At 37.3% G+C, this 21238-nt stretch overlaps 1 protein-coding gene and 1 long non-coding RNA gene across 6 annotated transcripts in view; one reads left to right on the top strand and one right to left on the bottom strand.

The window, feature by feature from the left end:
• LOC131532835 (rho GTPase-activating protein 21) overlaps positions 1–21238 on the bottom strand; it is a 99575-nt gene that overhangs the window by 62471 nt on the left and 15866 nt on the right. Inside the window, exon 3 of one of the 5 annotated variants that reach the window (XM_058764618.1) lies at positions 20070–20195. The exons of the other annotated variants lie outside the window; for them this stretch is intronic. Within the exon in view, the coding sequence (XP_058620601.1) occupies positions 20070–20078 (9 nt within the window). The 5' untranslated portion in view covers positions 20079–20195. The remainder of the gene's footprint in view (positions 1–20069; positions 20196–21238) is intronic. 5 annotated transcript variants of the gene reach the window in all.
• On the top strand, positions 4899–15677 carry LOC131532838 (uncharacterized). Its single transcript, XR_009268967.1, has 3 exons — positions 4899–9997; positions 13082–13158; positions 13382–15677. It is a non-coding gene; the product is annotated as an uncharacterized LOC131532838 (long non-coding RNA).

The raw sequence follows: 21238 nt of genomic DNA, 5'->3' as shown, positions 1-21238 counted from the left end.
GCTTAGTCACACTGGTTTTCCCCGTTCACATGAGGAAAAGAAAACTATATCCTAAAATCTTCGTCTACAGACCAAACATCAACATAATCTGTTGAGGAGTCAGTGAGTCACACCTATAGACTGTTTTTGTAAGAAGAACACATTCATCTTTCAAAAAAATATATATTTTTTTAAAATGTGAGTCACACTCTTACCACATTTTAGAGAAGTTCAGGATTTTTATAGATTCTATGGTTTCATCACTAGAAACCACAGGAAAAAGTTACGCTTGGTCTACATACAGGAAATTCCATTAAAATAATATGAGTTACTCTATCAGCAAATAACTGTCATAACTCTTAAACATTGTTATACAATGTAGAGCATTCATAAAACACTATGTGTGGAATGTTTGAATAGCGTACAGTGTGCATTTTGCAAAGCTAAACAATTCAAATTCAAAGTCCCTTGTGAATAAGAAGTGTGTTTAATTATGTCAAATGTGCACTTTTAGTGTATATCAAAGAATATATAAAAAAAACTGTAATTACAGATAATATAATAGAAGTACACTTGTGTGTCGTGTACTAACATACTAAAGAACATGCACTTGATTATACTTTTAACAGCAGTGTTATTCGATATTACATTTAAAAGTTACTATATTTGAAACGTACTAAACTGCAACTTCATTATTACAGATATGCAATTACAAATACTGTATATTTAAATAGCCTACATGATGTACAAGTTTCAATGAAAAATACACTTTAGCATAAATGCTCACATTTTGCAGTTCAGCTAATTGTGTTTAATATACATTTAAACTATAACGTGTTTTCTTTTAACATGCAATTGAGTGTGAGGACATATTCAGTTCACACTTAAATATCTTTTAAAGTATATTATTTTCGTAATAAGTACTTTTGTTGGCTAAGTGTGCTACTTCTTTTTACCAATTCAATTCCATTCCATTAAATTATTACATTTCACTTTATTGTTGGAATTCTTTCCAAAATTCGACTTAAAACTAAATTTGACTTTCACACCATAAACACATGGCTGCAGTGTATTAGACTAGTGAGTCATTTCTATTTTGCAGAGCCCAGAGGCCTACTTGGACCCCCAAGGGCTAGTACGCTACATTTAACCTCATTTTTAATTTAGCATGATTTTTAAAGAGGTATAATCTCTGAAACAGAGAGAAAAAACAGCTCAATTAGTATTAAAACTTTTGGTAGTTAGATCAAATAAAGACACAAGAAAGATTTGCTACTACTTCAAATGGAGGATTGAACACAATGCATTGTGGGATGCACTATACATATTGTGCTCTGACTTTATATTGCACATTGTGGCAAAAGTAGCAGCTTCTCTTGCTATATCGAAATGTGCATATTGTGCACAGCATGAATAGCCTATTATTTCGGCATAGTATGAACAGTATTTTAGTATGCTATTCCAAACATAGCCACAGTTAACATGGAACAAACTCCAGTGGTAATGCAAAACCAAATGTTCATGCACCTGGAAAGGTATAGCCTCAGCTCAAAAGGATGATTTAGACAACTCTGCAGCTCAAAATCACAATGAATTAGTCAGGCAAATGCTTAAAAAAAGCTTTTCATTACTGCTTTTAAACCCTCCAGTACTACTCTCCCATTATAAGTGAATTACTGTAAATAAATGTTTTTTTGATTTACAAACTGAGGTACGACTCAAAATTATTATCTGTGGTAACCGCCAGCACTCCACATATGTTGTTAATCAACTTTACGTTGTAAATAATGTTATATTATATAAGGATTATTATTTTAAACTAAGCCTACATTTTGATGTGGAGAAGATTCCTAGTTCCCTATAGAGAATACCAACAAAGGGTCCAATGGTGGGGGTGCAGGGTCTGAGGTGTGGTAGCTATTGCTCAGTGAAGGGCCCTGCCATTGTCCCCAAGGGTCCCTAGACACTAACAGACAAATGCTGCTGTCAATCACACACCCTTTCATTCGTTTAACAGCAGCTGCTCCCGTGCAGAAAAGAAGGCAAAATATGTTTGTGACAAAGGAAGAGTGTGGCGATAATTTGAATATTTGCATTCAGACAGATTCTGCCTGAGGGATTAAACAAAATCTGACGAACAAAACCTATGAAAAATGAAAAGGGCTGTGAATGGAATACCATCAAAAGAAAATAATAATATATACAGTCCAGATATGTAGCGTTTTTTAATATAAAAATAATTCTTATCTTTATATTAAGAGTAAGCAATTCTTCCACCGAGTAATATTGTTCATTAACTGAAGAACATGCTTTTATGGGTGACATAGATTTTAAAAAATGCAATAGTTTGATTTGGAATTTCTAATTTGGAATTGGAATTTACTCACACACTAGGGTCTAGACACTCAACACAGACAGATTTATCATTCAAACAAGCACCTGATTCATGCATAAACCGACAGAGACGTAAACATTTGGAAATATAAGGAGCATGTGAAGGTATAGGCTAGCCATGTGGTGTGTCTAATTACTCAAGCGTTCCAATGGGCTGAAAGAGGCCTTAGTCTTTAATGTGCAGCACTGGAAAAAAAACACTGACACAAAAGGGGCTGTACAGCAGCAGGGCCAGTGCAAACCGATGCTGAAATTTGCACAATTTGAGCATTTACACAAAAAACAAATATTCTGTCATCCCTAAATTATTAAACTCACCTTAAAGTTGTGCCAAACTTGTATGATTCTTTTTCATTCATCAAATACAAGAAAGAGGTTGTTCAAGCTGTTCTTTTCCATTCAATTAAACTGAGATGGGACTGAAATGAAACAGTCAAGCTCCAAAAAAAGACCAAAAGGCACTATCAGAGAGGTCAATATGACTTATTATTAAGTCATTTGACAGCTTTGTGTGAGAAAAAAACTCCAAAATGTAAAAGGGATAGTTCACCCAAAAATGATTCATGCTTTTCCAAACCTTTCTTTCTTCTGTGGAAAATAAAATATATTTTTTAAAACAGTATTATTATTCTTATCTAAAACTGAAACTGTTTAAAACAAATTGTTAAAAAAAATCTAATATTACATGAAAAACATCATATAATAGTTTTATACTAAAACCGAAACAGAAATAACATTAAAGCTAAATACAAATGTAAGAAATAAATTGTATTAAATAATAAATTAAAAACTAATGATAAATTATTATTACAAATGATAAAAGCACATACAATTAATAAAACTAAAGTTGAAAGCATATTCATAAAAATAAAAGCTATTTTAAAATATTAATAAATACTATAATAATATAAATAATACTAACATAAGAAATGTTCGAGAAATGTTCTTTAGACCCTACAGTGCAAGCCAATGGTCACCAAAACAGTTTGTTTAACAAGATTCTTCAAAATATATTATTTTGTGTTCTGATGAAGACGTGGTTTGAAATGACATGAGGGTGAATAAATTATGATAATTTTCAGTTTTCATTTTTAGGTTAACTATACCTTTAAGGCATTTATGAAACAGAGAGGTTGCTACATTCATTAGTTTGTTGAAAAAGAAAAGAAAAAAAAACAAGAAAAAAAAAGAGGATAAGCATGATAAAAATAGATCACTTAAAAATTTTAATTCTGTCATCACTTACATGACCGCAACAGCCACAGCTTTGCAGATGTGAAGATTGAGACACAGTCACAACAAATGCTTTTGATAGCACTTCATTCATTCTCCATTGTGTGACCAGGTTGTTAAGACAGTGATGTAACCATCTTACTCAGAGACAGACAGATAATGTGACAGAGCTAATGAACAAAGTAGCACAGAACCTCCACAGCTGTATATGAATCAGAAATCCACTGTGATCCTGCCATGAGAAACTGATTTGCAATTTGACTTTCCGAACACAACCGTAGCTAAGCCATGCCATGCATGTTATTAGCTGCATCTGCCATGTCTATTTATGTGACTGGTGAAATATTCACAACCGGGATCCAAAATTCATTGGTGCTTTGAAAGACATGCCTAAATCTAAAAATACGCTGCCTTCACATGAAAGATTAAGATCCATATGACTCCTGTGAGCATCCAGCATGAGCACAAGCTTGGGTCTTTCTTGCCATTGGTTGGTCCCTCTGTTGACATCAACATTTGGATTCAAAGAGTTTCCAGCATGATGACTTCATATCAAAAGAGCCGAGTGGCTGGGGTTAGACTGAAGAAAACAAGACTTTGGCTAGCGGAGTTGTTTTTTTAAGAGCAGTTGCTGTGGGCTTTGGTGGAGTTTACTGCACGATAGTCCTGACTGCTGGAAACAGGATCTTCGCCGGAGCCGTTAGTGTGACAGAAGCGGTCCACACCCTTAGAGCTGAACCTAGAGTAATAAATTAGGGGGAGTTTTATACCAGGAAAAAAAAGAAATTCGAAAGAGTTGGGGGAAGTCATGATCACATAAATTGAGTGATTTGAACATAGCATCTGCGAGTGAAATTAGCATGCTTAGAAACTGCACTGGTGTTTTTCCCAATGTAAACAAGCCCTGGGCCACGGCACATGGAAGAACACTGTGTCTCCACCTCCATCAGCTGATGGGTGTGTACCACTCTCTTCTCACACTGCTAATGTTGCAGAGCTCCAGCCAACCTGCCAGTTATGGTCATTCTGGTGTTTTAAAGGAGTAGTTCACCCAAAAACGGAAATTCTTTTATTTAACTTACTTATGTAGCTACATTTATATTGTATGTAATTTTTTACATTTTCATTTTAATTGAGGCTATTTTTCTATACAATTAAATTATATAGTATACTTGGTTAAAAAAAGCTCTAAATTCTCTCTAGTCTGCTCTAAAGTCTTTTAAAGCCATGTAATAGCTTTGTGCAAGGTTTTTTTTTTTTTTTTATTAAATCACTGACAAAGTTCTTCTGCAGCCAATGGTGTTTAAAGTACCGTATTGACCCGAATATAAGACGACCCTGATTATAAGACAACCCCCCTTTTTCCAGATGTACCTTTTGGAAAAAGGCTTTTTGAAAACCAAATCTTGTTTTTTCTTAAATTATTTTCATATTGCATATTTTTCCTATTTAGAGTTTTTGTTTTGAAAGTATGGTAAATACTGGTAAAATGTACCAACAATGACATTGAAAAATATACACTTTTTGATATACCATAAAAATAACAGGTAGCCCATCTGAATTATATAACATTTAGGCTATCCATCTCATAGTAGCCTACCAACATTTTATTAGCAGTAGAAGTGAAATCCTATTGCAGTCTTCAAATCTGGGTACTGTCTTATGTTTTAAAATCACTTACAGAGGAAGTTTGGTCCCATCAGGCTAACATGACAGTCACGACTCGTGCCACTGTAAGCTTTTCTTTTTCTTTTGTTTTCACTCACGATCTTTACAACACACATTACATTACATATTTCATGGCACACTCGTTTTATGCATTTTTGGCGCCACCTATTGTTGTGGTTGTATTATTGACATGTCAAAGTCTAGACCCTGAATATAAGACGACCACGTTTTTTCAGATGTATTTCCAAGAAAAAAAACATTGTCTTATATTCGGGTCAATACAGTAATTGATGTCAAACCAGTGTTATCTAGTTTTAGTTTAGCATTATTTATATTGGGGCTGCCCAATATATCGTTTCAGCATCGATAGCGTGATGTGCGCATCTGCGATAGTCACGTCGCAGGATGTGCGATGTTTAGTATACTGACCGTTATATTTACACTGATCGTTGTCTCTGCTCACACACAGACACCGTGTCCACACGGACGCGACATCTTCGACCTTTGCAAATCATTTGAACTTTGTGTCAGTATGTCATAAATAGAACGAGGCATCAGTTTACTGTCGGTGATTTTTCGTGTCGCACCGCGCTGCATCCAGTGTAAACAGCATCACTAATTATAATGGATTCATAATATTTTGTCAGATCGCTCGTCTGGTGTAGACACAGTGAGAGCCACGCAGATGCACGTGAACTCTGAATTTCATTCACTTCTGTGTCTATTAATGACACATACACGCAAAATTATGTGAAAATACATGTCTCTGTAAGTATCCTTGTAAACTGTTGCTTATGGCTTAGGTGAAGGTAAACAATTGAGAAAGAAAATGGATGTGTGAGAATTTTCTAGCTTTAACACAGATTTATTAGATTTAATTTATACAGTGAAGACTTTGCGGTGTTATTTTACATTTGATTATTCAATTTCTGTGCCTGAATACTGTTAGACTTACTGTAACTGAAAATTGTAAAAAGCACTGTTCATTTCATTTGTATCTTTGTTCTATTATTGTTACAGAATGAGACTCGCACAGAAGATTAGAATAAGGTAGATGGCATTTATTAACAGCAACAGAGGTAACAGAGTCAATGGCAGGTAAATGGGATGTTCAATGCAGAGGTTTCACAGTACTGGTGAGGAAATTAATCAGTCTTTTCCTTACAGGAGATTGTGGCAACAACGGAGGAGGAATGGATGACAGCACACACCTCAATGGAGCAATCCAGGAAGACACAACAGAGACTTGGGGGTAGACACCCGCTGGAGAGGAGCACAGGAGGCAAGTACACGAAGGAGGTAAGTACATCAAAGTACAGCTGGAGTAGCATAGAGAATCCACTTCGCATGAACAAGACCAGACACTGGAGTGGAGTGAAGCATGTGCATATAAAGCCATCTTGATGGCCACATACACACTGTAAGTTTCAGGAGTGACAACAGCATTTAAATGCAGGAGTGAGTCCTGTAAATTATCATTCCATGTGTGTACGGAACAACAGTCACTGCGGCATTTGTAGCCATAGCAACAATTTGTCTCCTTAAATAAAATTTTGTTATGTGCCATTTTTTGGCTAAAGATTCTTTTTGTCCATCGATTTTATCTAAACTACCGCTGATAGACGTGCGGCGCTTTGTTTATGCTCGGGAGGCTGCTTTAGAGAGCGCTGGCTTGTAGTGTTGCCATGTCCTCATATTTACAAGTGCTTTTAGGCATGTTATTTGGTCTTAGGCTATCTCATAAAGAGTGAATAAAGTGGTCTGTCACAGATATGAGATATATGATTTTTTTTTTTTTGGTGTTATAAAACATAACGCATTTGGGTGCTTTAGTGTTTTTTTGTGCTTGTCCGTGTTTGTTTGTTTTTTGATATGAAGATTTGGCAACACTGACACTTTAGCCCCGTGTCAAAATGTGCTAAGTTAAGACTTCTTTCACTGTTATTTTCTTGCATCTCACATAGAGACGAAGTCACATTTCTGATGCACGTTCAAATACGTCATTAACAACTAGTTGTTCAGTTCGGTTCTGTACACACTGCATAGAATTTCTGCAAATGCGGTTGTCACTACCTGTATTTTTCGGGAGTTAATGCACTTGTAACTCCCGTATTTTAGTGAATTGTGTGTGTACAGAATGCGATTAAGAAGTAAAATGTGAACTGACAACCGAATTTAGCTGCAGTGTGTACGTGGCCTATGAGAGTGCAGATGCAGTGCAGGTGTGTGCAATCAGTAATCAGGTGAGGGTGTGCGTTGTGATTGGGTGGTGATCTGTAACAATTATATTTATGCTTGTAATTTGTTAATTTTCTATGCTAATTTACTCACATTTTTCAAATCATTGATCAGTGATTTTTTTCTTTTCTGTTTTTTCCTTCCAAATAGAGCTCTTCAAGTCATCTGGTGATTAATTTTTTTTTTTTCATAGCACAATATATATTGCAGAAAAACAAAATACCGCAATGTTGGTTTTTGTAATTTTGTAATTTTATTAATTTAAATGTATAAATACTTATTTTAAACTTTAATGTGAAAGTTTTCAAGTGAAAGTCAGTTGTAATAAAAAATAAAACACAGATCATACAGGTTTGGAACAACATACTGTAAAAGTGAATAAATAATGACGGATTTTTCATTTTGGGTGAGCTACCCCTTTAAATTGCAGTCTGTTTCTCACAAAAATGTGTGTATTGCTCTGTGTACTGCACAAATTTACACAAATTTCCAGAGGAGGACAGTAGTGAAGTATTTTTACTTTACTTAAGTAAATTTTACTAAAATCAAGTAAATCACTACTGTCCGCCTCTGATGGTTTCAGAGGACATTTAAAATGCACAATTTGTATGAACTAACAGCATAATCTTACACTTTTTTGCAGCTCAACTTTTGGAGTATGGAAAACTATGACTAACATCTCCTTTTGTCTTCTGTGGGAGAAAAAAAAAGCATACAAGTTTGGAAAAACACGGTAAATAAATGATGACAGAATTTCCATTTTGAATTCCTAACTACTCCTTTAAACTAATAAAAATGACAAGCATTGTCAAATTCATCATTAAGCACATGTTCAAAGTTCTCCACTTGCCACCTTGTTTGGTCTGAAGATATGAGGGTTCCTGTGATCTTTGAGACCACAGACGGATGATATCACCCATCTGAAATATCAGGGTTCTCTGAGTACAGCGGAGAAGGCTGTAGGGGAAATCCCATCGCAGAACAAGCCCATCTGTCCTAACACTGGCCTTCCGAGCTGTCTGTCCAACTGTCTCCTCTGAGGCAATCCTCCAGAGTTGAGTAGAGAGATCCCAAGCAGGATTTGCTTTGATTTACTGTCTGCTGTGTTGTAGTGCTGTATTCAGTCACTTTGTGTAATGTCTGTGCTCAGCTGAAGCCCTGCTGGAGTTTACCACGAGGATAGGGTTAAGGTCAGGTCAGGTCAGGTAACTCGGGAGAAGAAAGTGGTGGAGCCAGTGAGAAGATGTAAGCATAGAAGAATTGACTTTAAGGTGGAGTAGTTTCTAAATTACTCAAAACACAAAGATGATGACTTAACAGAAATACTAGGAAGTTAGATAAATGAAACTTATGATGATGCATCCTTGATAACGCCTTAATGGTTGACAATGAAAAACTGCAGTGGTGGACATCAGATTAAATATTTCTTTAATAATTTTAGAACTTTTAGCCTGACATTGTTTAGATTGCTTCACTCAATAAAACTATAAAGGGCCTTCACTGACAGTGATGTGAAAAGAAAACTCCCAGAAGTTATTCATTTGTGATGAGAGTTGACAACTTGAGGCAATATGAGTGTCAGACTATTAGCAATGTAATAAAGTTGAGAAGTGTTTAATTTTATGCAAATACGCAATGACTAGATGCTGACATTATGAGTACAGACAGTAGACCTCACATGATCTGCCGCTTGACACAGCTGGATACATTTTAAAGTCTAATGTTTAAAAATATTATAACGCAGAGTTCCTCAAATCCAGCCCTGGAGGGCCACTGCCCTTCAGCTCAAACCCTTATCAAGCTCTCCTACCTGTGATTTCCTAGTGAACCTGATTAGCTTGCTCAGGTGTGTTTGATCAGGGTTAGAGCTAAACTCTGCAGGGCATTGGCCTTCCAGGACAAGAACTGAGGAACACCTGGTTTAGAATGTCCAAAATCTGCATCATACATGAGCTATCAAACAAGCAAAATACACTGAAACTGTAAGTTCAGGGGTGAACAATCCTGCTCCTGGAGGGCCACTATCCTGCAGAGTTTAGCTCCAACCCTGATAAAACACACCTGAACCAGCTAATCAAGGTCTGCAGGATCGCTAGAAAATTCCAGACACGTGTGTTGGGGCTGAACTCCAGAAGGTCTCCAGGAGCTGGACTGGACATTTCAGTCCGAGTTCTTGGTAAAACCCACCACTGTGACTTCATTGTGTTAATGACCGAAAGGGGAATACCAAGGAACAAGGAATCTGGATAAACATAGTTTTAGCTTTTCCATTTCTCATGTCAATATGGTTTCACAGTCCTCAAAAATGTCTGCAGATGCTTATAGCATTTATCAAAACACGGGGTCTCTCTGTGGTGCTGTTCCTGATTTGTTTTTAAGTCCTGCTTATGCAATCAGGACCAAAGCCAGATGAAGGTTGGAACAGACCATTAAACCCTCCACACCTCCATCCCAGCAGCCCTCCAGCTGCAGAAAATACTTCACCGTAAGCTCTACTTTCTCACAAGACACCACAGATTATAGTTACAGACTACTGAGTGATATATATATTTGAAATTTGACATCTTGCACATTCAAATGCCTGTATGTTTGCAAGTGTATTCTTGACTGAGATAAAGACTCATAAATGTGTTCACTGGATTTGATGTAACAAATATGTTCTGTTTTGGTAATTTTCTTACGAAATAGCACTGGTGTTGTGTAATAAAAACAAGAGGCATTTAGAATGCAGAAAATGTCTATAATGAGAGAATGACCAAGGATGTTGAAAGAGGAGGTCACTCTTTCACTCTTTGGCTAAAACGTTACTCACCTGGGTACAATTACAGTTTTCACAAGATGAAATCTCTGTTGCAAGAAAGCTTCTCTCTCTCAGTTTCTGTTTTTGCTTGTGGAAAAGCATTGCCTCCACAACTTAATTTTCTCAGCTGTATTTGACATTTAATCAATATTTCATTCATCTACTGCTGTCATATATAATCGATTTACGGCAAACCTGTGCTTTGCCTGACACTTGGCAGTGCAGAGATAACCAAGACTTAATCAAGCCAGATGAATCAATCAATCTGTCAATCCCCAGTAGGGACCAGAATCAACAAAGCTTACTTCAGGATCTCAAGCTTTCACACAAGTTGATCTTGTTAAATCTAGTTCTTTGGGCACCACGGGAACATCATCAATCTCCCTCAGTCATGTAGTAGAATACGGAAAGTGATGTTTGGCACATGCATTTAGCTGGAAAATAATGAGATTGTTTGCATTCTATTAGAAACAGAAAATGTCTACATGAATGAAAGACCAATATATTGGTGTGTATTTTGTTTATTTAGCTGTTTTAGGGACAGTTGACCCAAGCACAAATGATCTGGTCTGTCTTATGAGAGTCATCACAGACTTTGGCAGGGTGGAGTTAGACTTGGTAGACTGTGGAGAGGGCAGCTCTCGGTTCCGGAGCAGTCCCAGATTGATGGCCAGATGGCCCCACCAGCTAAGACCACCATCAGCCATTCGTGCTGGGTGGGGGGTTGGTTAAGCTTGAGCGACTGATTAAGAATCAGCCTTTAATCTGGATGCAGGCAAGAGTGAATCAGTGCGGGTAGCAGGCAAAGCCCATGCTTCCGTCATGGACACATTCAGATCAGCTGGTCTGTATTTTCATCAATCTTCAGATGAAGGAGTCTGAGAAATAGTAGAACAAGGTAAGATGGAGAAAAAAGTAAAACACTGTACTGTAATGTACAGGTTAATGTTATGGATTGCTGTCTAAATAGATTGCAGGTGCATTTAGAGACATAACGGTCTGGTTTAAATGTGTTTAAAAGACCATAGAGCTTAGAGTTTAGGAATTAGACCACTGTAAAACACTGAAGATGTTTAATGGACCTGGGCCGGATGGTGCCTACAGCCCTTGTGGTCTTCATCTGAGCCGTTACTTTGGTGACATGCCAGATAGGCTGTCAGATAATAGTCCTATGAAGACTGTACCAGTGCAAACTTGGCAAAAGAAAAACAATTGAGGGTAAATAAGCACCCTTCTGAATTCTACACTTCACAGGAAACATCAAGTTGATCAACTGAACCATTTTGGACAGGGCCAAAGATGGGATGAACCCCTGTGGACAAACCGTCCAATGAGAACAGATGGACACAAGTCAAGGACCATGGTGATGCACTGTCCCAATGAGAAAGTCTGTCTGTGGGAGCAGACTCCTCGTTGGCAGCAAGTGCAGGTCATGCTGCACATCTCTTTCTGAACTACACAGTAAAAGCGAAGGTAACTGAATAAAGACAGTACACAGAGCAGCAAATCTTCCAGTCTAAAATTCTGCTCCCCAAAACCTCATCTCAAACCTCCCCCTGAGCTTGGCAGCAAGCATGTGCCCTGAAGTTTGAAGCTTTAAAAAAATAAAGCAATCCTTTAAGCCTTTTAAGAGGAACTGGAATATGTCCGAGGGTTCCATGATGAAATCCTGATAGATTGAGAGTATGCTCTATGTGTAACATAAGCCCTCAGAAGAGGCCAAATGGTTCAACTACAGTAACCAGGTAACCTGCAAAACAGTGCCCAAGCTAACTTTTCGAAAAACAAATCCAGAGTCCTGTATGAGCAACTCAGGAAATGACATAATACAGAAAAACCTACAAAAAGGCAAGAACTTTATTTCTTGTAAAGGCTCAGATCCTTTGTTGTATGTTGCAAGATGCTTCACGTGTCGTTTCTGTCTGTTGTTGACAGTGCCTTGATCTATGCTGGGGCACTGGGATTAGAGTTAGAGATTCCAACCGGCTAAATAAACTCATCAGGAAAGCAGGTTCTGTCATTGGAGTGGATCTGGAACCTGGAAGTTTGTTTCTGAGAGAAGAATGGTGTCCAAACTGTTAACCATCATGGACAATATGTCCCAACTCATCTATGACATGCTTGATAGAATGAGGAACCTGTTCAGCAGAAGGCTCATCCTGATTCAGTGCAACAACATCTACTGCCATAAGACTGTACGATTCATCCATCACATGCAGGGGCACCATGGACTTGAAAATTAATATTAACTTTGGTCTTTTTGAGGACCAATGACATTTCACTGTGTGTGTAACATAACAAAACTAGAGACCAAGTATAAAAAATGCATTACTCATTGTGGGTAGCATGCTGCAGTCACAGCGGACAAAAACATTAACAATGAAGAGATTTGTTGTAGGGAATAGTATGAGTAGTGAAAGCCATGGTCCATCATGGAAATGATGATGGTATGACTTTTAAGTTTTGTTTTGTTTTTTTTCCCTCTGAATCCTTTTTTTTCTTTTCTTCTGGTTATGTTGACATTGGCAGTATCTTGTGGTCTGACTGGTTAGTGTTAGGTCAGCATATGGTCCAGAACGGAGAGAACTAAAGTGAAACTATGGCTTTGAAAATGCACAGTGATGCCTGAAATCATTTTGATAATGAAACTAAATATCCCCAGGAGTACTCATTTATTGACCTACTCGTTTATTGGCCTATCGAGTACTCAAATGGAACTGATAGATGTTAATGCATAATTAATTGCTTTTTTTTTTTTACATTGTTCAGATTCCCATGTTTGAGGCAGATCTCTTGCAGAGCGACTGTCCACTCCATGATGTTGCAATGATGAGGTTAAGACCTTGGTAAATGACACTCCCATACATTTTTGGTAACATCTATGGATTGTTATGTTGTTTGCACTGACGGAAGAGCTTCCCATGACAGTGATTAGCATGTAGAAGACACCCATTATGATAACAGTTAAATATCATTCCTCATTGACCTAAAGAGTCCTTTACGTCAACACGTAAAGAGGTCTGAGTGAAAAACAGACCTGTTTGAGGCAAACTCTCCCTTTCTTGACAGCGCTCAGGCCTGGTCTCAGCGGAGGGTGAAGTCATATGGAGAAGAGGGCCGGGCCTAGAGAAATATGTTCACTATTAGAGTTTAGGGTCTCCCCCTCCCTCCACTGTCCCACCCAAACCTAAAGCAGCTGGGCCGCCTCGTGACCCACATGATTAAAAGCAGTTGGGGCCCTTAGTGAGATATGCCGAGTGGAATGTAGCGACTGGATATGTGTGTGTGTGTACTGTAAGCTTAAAGTGATCCGTCAGGAAAAGTTCGCTACACAAGAGGACGTACATTCCCACACCTGCGTCACACCTGATGCATGCCATTACTTCAGTTTCTGTAATTCCCCTTATAAACAGACCAGGATGAAAAGCTAAACATAACAGCACAGGTGGATGAACAATAGCTAAGCAAATCTTTTAAGGGAGCTCAAAAGTCATGAGACCACCAGAATGATTTTAGGAAACACTCTTCACACAGTTCCGACCACATTAGAGGAACAGGAAATGAAGGACAAAAAAGCTGTGTGAATGAGAGAGAATACAAGTGGTTCCTGTACACACACACACACACACACATGCAGACCAAACCACACAACATTTACTCACTCCCCGATGACCCAATACATCCAATAACCGCTTTTAAACCACTAATTCAGGAAAGAATTCAGGGAGGAATGTACAGTCATATACCTATGAGGGGAAGCAATCCATCTGTTATATGGGAGTCACCAAGATACACCGCATATTAATTAGTAACGTTTGCCGAAGGAAGCATCACTATTACTATTACTTCAATAAACACTCTAATTCTAAAGCCCAAAATATACGTCTGTCTTTATACATACACTGGCGTATGTATACAGTGAGCATTAAGTAAATGTAATTATCCGCATAGTATGTGCGTATAGATTTTTCTAACAGTGTGTTCTCTGTACATCACACATGCACCTTGAATCTTTTTTTTGCACTAATTAGTTTGTCTATGAGGTGGCAACACTGACCCCACTCATTGTTTCACAGTCGAAAAAAAGAAACAGATGAGGTGGAACAACAACAAACTCTTCATGATGGAAACAACAATAGATGGCTGCATTGACAAGTGCTCATGTGGAGGGTTAAAAGATACCCACAACTCTAGTATAAATGAGTATGCTGACTTTTTAAAAATATTTTGATCGTAACTTCTGAAGAGAAATAGTGCGGACACCGGACAGGGATTAAACTTTCTAGAGGACGTATGTCAAGTTCCTGTGTTTATGTACACTATCAAATGACATACATTTTTAAAGGCTATACATTCGACTGTAAGCATATGCTAGTGCTCATGTTAAAACTGAAGTAGGCTATACTTTGGGCTTAAAGGGATAGTTCACACAAAATGACGTGAATGGCGGCGGACTGACCCGAAAAAGGAGAAATCATTGAATAAAGTTATTTTTGTTTTCTTCGCTCACAAAAAGTATTCTCATTGCTTCATAACATTACGGTTGAACCACTGATGTCACATGGACCATTTTAATGATGTGCTTACTCCATTTCTGTGCCCTGACCCTGGTAGTTCCCTTGCTGTCTATGCAGGGTCAGACAGCTCTCAGATTTCATCAAAAATATCTTAGTTTGTGTTCCAAAGATGAACGAATGTCTTACAAGTTTGGAACGACATGAGTAATTAATGACAGAATTTTCATTTTTGGGTGAACTATCCCTTTTTAAGTGTTCATCGAGTGATGATTTTAACCTAATGAAAAGCTGATACAAATTTGGTTGGTAGGAAATAAAATCCCCCATAGGCAACTATGGGTTTCATAACATTAAAATATTCTAACATAAACCACTAAGCTTAACTTTTGGGAATGATGTGGTTATGTCTGTGATGTATAATTCAATCTTAAAGCCTGTGACGTAGTGGTTCACAGATGTGCAACAGAAACTGAAACACTGTGCTAATGTGGGCGATAAAGGCTCAATCCTGAATTCCCCTCTCCTGACAAATCATTTCCTGATGCTCTCTACTAAGTTTGTCAAATAAAAAGTAGCAAAAGGCAAAACTCCAAGAATAAAACATAATAAACCAAAAACAGCTACATGTAAGTTGTAAAATACAGAATGTAAAGGGATATTACACATAAACATTTTAATTACCTCTTCATGCCATCCCATATGAGCATAACTATCTTTGTTCAGATGAACACAGACAAAATATTTCAGAAAAATAATGAATCCCTGTGAGTCCATATAAATTGAATAGGTGACAAGCAAAAGTTATGAAAAGCACATACACCCATCATGATGGTAATTCATACTATCTCAGTTGATGAAGCTAATATTTGACTGTTTTTTAACTATAAGCTATATTTTAGCTTTTTAAGGCCACAAGAAGTTGACTTAGAAGTTGAACTGGAATGACAGGAAGATCATTTACTGAACCCAACACAGATAATGCAATCTGGGAAAGGAAGTGCTCTTCCACCCTGAGCTATAAAAGTGAATCTATACATCATTCTCTTCTAAACCTTCAGTGCTTTTTGCATTTTTAAACTTTCAAATCAGGTTTGTGTTAACAAAAGTTGCTTTCTGACTTTCTTTACAAAGCAAATTTGAATGGACGTTTTGCATCCTGTTTGCTATCTCAATTCAAATTCAGGAAACAGACTGGAATTTACAAGGCATACTCAATTCAGTTCTGAATAGTGCACAACCCTGAATCCCTGATACATAAAAGGGCTTTTCACTAGTTATATGGGTCATTCTAAACCCCTGATAAATGGAAGCCTGGGTTATCTTGCTTCAGTTTTGCAATTCAAACAAATATCCCTGGGTACATAATCTGACGTTTCACACTGTACATTCTCAAACCCTGGGTTAAGCATGTGCCTGTCCAAAGCATATGAATATGAGACACATGATTAGCTGTCAGTTGCTAAGCATCTACCATAACACTGTTTTACACTTTACAAGTTTGGCAAAACAATGCAAGGTTAACACCACAAAAGAAAACTAACCTTAATCCAGAATAGGGTCTCCTAAACCCAGGTAAAAAGCAATGATAACCCCGAGGTTAAATGCAGTGTGAAAAGCCCTAAAGTGTCCAGTTACAAATAAATTTAAATAGTGAACAAGAAAATATTATAAAAAGCTATAGATATGCTTAAAAATAAATAGAATGGTCAAGTAAAAAATATCAGAAGACAAAAGCAAACAACAAAGAAAAAAAAAAAAAAAAAACATGACCTAAAGCAAAACCAATTAAACAAATTAATTAACCCAGAAAAAGCCAGTTACAGTGCAAGATCAGCAGGGTTAGAAGCAACTATCACGCAAGTAGCAATTTACTGAGGCACAGCAGGCAGGGAGGGACACTTCAGGCCCAAGGCAGCCAAATAACACAACAGGACGTGCTGTATGACAGCTGACCTGCCTGCCCAGAGTATGTCATAATACTTCCAGCACAACAGTGACCGTTACAAGGGACATGTTCAGACGTGTCAGTACTGGCATTAGTGCAGACGCCATTATGCCGCAAGGCATTATGGGACAGTCAAGTGGCTTATTCTGTGTAAATAGATGCCACAGCATTTTTTGCCCTCCTGCGCACTCAAGCCAGTACACACACACAGAAACACACTCCGTTTGGCAGTGGGCTCAGAAACTCTGACTGTAGCTCCATTCTGAGCTCCGCGGGTCTCTCAGCCGATGACCACACCCCAGCCCAGCTGGACCCAATAAAGACGCTATTATACACTCCCACATTCAATCTGTCTATCTTTATACGGTTATCTCTCTCAGATAATACTTTCTTCCTCTATCAACTTTCATTTCTGTCTCTATGTCACTCTATTACATTGTTTCGTTGGGCTGTTCTTTGTATCTGCGTGTGTGTGTGTGTGTTTGTTAGGGAGGGTCAAACGGCTCACAGACAGGAAATACTCCAGCTCTGAGAACTCATCTCTGGCATGCATGTGCTCTCTCAAATGAAAGCAGCACAGATCACTCACTAACATATGGATGAGGCCTGCTAACCGTACTCAAAACTAAAAACACGCTGTCAACCCATCGTATATCAATACGAGATCACCAAGCAATTGACATATTTTCAATGAGCCATAAAGTGTGTTTTTGAAATAAAACCAGCTTCATATCTTCCATGTTGCGCGCTTTTGATGAGTTGAACAAACTTCAGTGCTCAGCACATGTTGAATTAACAGCAGCTTTATTGCAGAGAGACTCGCTGGGAGAAAAACAGACACCAAACAACAAAAACATGCCATTTATAAAACATAATCAGGCTTGTCAGCTTTACCAGAGTGTTTCTCTTACAGAAAGTACCATGGCATTACCATAAGAATATGCTTTTGAAAACTATGGTAATAAAGTGTCTCGATAATTATAATGACAATAATATAATAATACCAACTCATTAAAAAGCCTTCAGAAACAGAAGGAAGAGATGGACCACTAAGAAAAAAAGAAATAGCGGAAATGTCAACACTTAACAGTGTGACAGCTATAAAAAAAAATCCTCTTCAACATTTTTTTTTTTTTTACTAATACATTACATGCATCCTATTTATCATGCAAATTAGCAGGATGAGTCAGTTTTTTTTTTTTTTTTTAAAGAATTTAAGCTAAAGAAGCTATGTGTGTATATATATATATATATATATACACACACCATCCTATATATCAAAAATCCTGAAGAAAAAAAAAAAGATTTAATGGTTTTAATGGTAGTGTATCACGTTTCCACATTAATAACATTGATGATAATAAGCAATGTTTATTGACCAAATATTTACATCAGCGCATTATAATCATTTCTGAAGGATCATATGAGACTGAAGACTGGAGTAATGGCTGCTGGACATTCAGTTTTGCTTATATATTTATATATATATATATATATATATATATATATATATATATATATATATATATATATATATATATATATACCAGTAATATTTCACAAATTAACATTATTTTTACTTTAAATTTGGAAGAGAAAAAAATGTCTTTGAATTTAATCGAAATGACACATATGGCTGCAGTATATGCTGTGTGTTCTATTGTGTGGTTTCTCTCCACTGCAGGAGTTACAGCGATACATCACTGATGCTCTGATTTTCTGCCCTTCATGCTGCATGTTACGTTACCACACACTGTTGTCATGGTATCCGCCTCCTCTTTGACCTGTGGTTGTGATGTGTACATTAAGAGAGAGCGATTTGGTATATATAAATGCATGTGCGTGTGATTTGTGCTTTATAAATGGGTGGGGTTTGAGGAACAGTCATAAAACAACCCCTCCCACCCTGAACCTGCCCCTCTGATGACTCCTCTAGCTCCGCCTCCTCCTGCCTGCATTGCACCAAAAGACCTGTGTCGTTTCACAGAAGATGTCTCACATACTCTCTCTCTCCTGTTTCACATTCAGAGCATGTGAAACCCCGGATAACAGCACACAGTAAAGGAACACACACTCCAGAGAGACAGAAAACAAGTGCATTTCCAGCATTAATGTCACTCGTGTGTTCTAATTAGAAGACACTAATTCATTTTCAGTCATAACAAATGTGTTTGAGCCGTTTACCTAGTGTGGTTTTTACATGGTTTGCATGATTACATCAATATGAAATGTACCAAGGGAATTTTTTGACGTATGCATGGTGAAGTATGTGTAAATCTGTAATAAATATGGAAATTATTAAGCACCACGGTGCATGTCAAAATATCATTCTATTTAGGGTTGTGTATCACCAGTTCCTCATGATGCGGTATGCATTATAACGTATGTATGTTGTGATGCATCACAGTTTCATAACTATATAAAGCTTGTTGCGGTATATGATTTTATAGTATAGCCCTAGTGACATTGCCAACTGATACCATCACTGTACCAAGTGCAGTCTTTTAGGATGTATTTTTGGAGGCAGCAGTTCCATGTAATGATAGTATACTGGCACACCATATGAACAGAGTATTTGTGCTGCATTAGCACATATTGATTTTCACTGCATATGGTAATGTACTGTACTGTACAGTGTCAATATGAGTAAAAGCATCGGAACTAACTAACTGCACAGACACTTCTATACAGAAAGCATGATTCACATGTTGCCCAGTCCATGTATTGTTGATTACAGTAGGCTCTCCAACTGCAACAAGTCTTTCTACTTGTTACGGATCGTTTTTTTTTTTTTCACTAAAATGCAAGATTTTGCATTTCAAATTTCAGCCAATACATCAGTCAAACACTACTCATTCGCATAAAGTTAAACTCAACTGCTCAACTTTGTTTTGCCAACAGTGAATGTATTGAAAGTAAATGACATACAGTTGCTTTGTTGGTGCAGACTGCTGTATGAACCCCCCTTAGTAGTACAAAACAGACAAATCCACAGACCTAATCATGTTTAATCACAAAACCACTTTCCACAGTTCTATTTATTTGTATATTACGGGTTGTTTAGCAGTTTCTTTACACATATTAAGCACACACCTGCTCAACAGCAGCATTAGAACCAGCTGCACTGCACATATCTTTAGTTCTTTAACCCTCAGAAAGGAAATGACACATAAAGCAGGCCTGCAAAAATCAGTCATATATGAAGTGACCTCTATACAGTGTTAAATACTGGCAACCAAACTAAAGTGTCTTAGCCGAAAGCTCTACTGCAGCTGATCTTGAAGCTTTAGGATACCTTTTTCATGTCAATGGATGCGATTGTGTGGTCGTGAATTCCTCTTTATCACAGCAGCAGTGGCGCTTCTCTCGCTATCACTCTTCCCAGGAATCAGGGTGAAATAAACGGATAGGGAATTCTCTCCTGGGAACGGGTGGAGTGAAATTATGTCAGAAAATGTTGGTTATCCATGGACAATCTGCCTTTGATACCTTAATCCCTCTCATGTTTCTTCCTCAAACAGATTTCTATCAGCTCTCTCTGAGTGGACACTGCTAGCGGGCTTTCCGGTTTTCCCATCACAGATCAAGTTAAAGTTAAAGTTATAATCAGCTTCTCCGCAATAACTTTGAAATCAAAGAATATTAGGTGTCTCAAAGAAAACTGAGAGAAACTTTCAAAGATTACATATATTACATACAAAGCTGCATATTTGACTAAATCGGAAGTGCACATAACAGCCTGAAAATGTACAATTAGATATGCACCAATACTGACTATATCACTCAGTGCCAATTGCACCAATACTGGGCAGCATGAGGCAATTCAATGCAAAAAAGCATGCAACCTTACAGCAGAAGGTACAAAGTACACTGGGCCTGTTTCAATGTTTCATGTTTCAATTTCTATGTAAATTATGCATAAAACCATTGCTTTTCTTAACTGTCATATTTTATCAAATTCATCAACTTACATAAAAATAGTCTTCAATTATACTAACAGATTCAAACATCATTTTAACAGATTTATTTATGCTTAATGTACCTAATAAAACTGAAAATGATTACAAGCAAATATTATATTATTACGTAAAATGACTGTATTACGTAAAATTTCCAATGCTTTGTTTAAGAGAGTCAGCAATTTAACTGTACTGATGAGGAACAAACTTTGCAATTATATAGTATGAATGTTGGTCAAATGAATTTAATCAAGATGTATTACACCTGCCATGTTGTCACTGTCATGTGACTTACACAGGAGTCATTCACAAATCTCTGCAATGGCCTCATGGGATAGCAAAGTGTCATCAGATGTGCTCTTCGGAAACTCGTCAGAAGTAGTAGGTCATCTGGGTGCTTTCTGTCTATTGTTTTATGAATACTATTAATTTGGACATACTACTCATTTCATGAACTGTTTTAATATATAGTAGGGAATTAGGCATATTCGGATGCAGGATAGCT

Source organism: Onychostoma macrolepis, chromosome 24, assembly GCF_012432095.1.
Source record: "Onychostoma macrolepis isolate SWU-2019 chromosome 24, ASM1243209v1, whole genome shotgun sequence".
NCBI lineage: Eukaryota > Metazoa > Chordata > Actinopteri > Cypriniformes > Cyprinidae > Onychostoma > Onychostoma macrolepis.
This window is presented reverse-complemented; position numbering and strand designations above follow the sequence as displayed.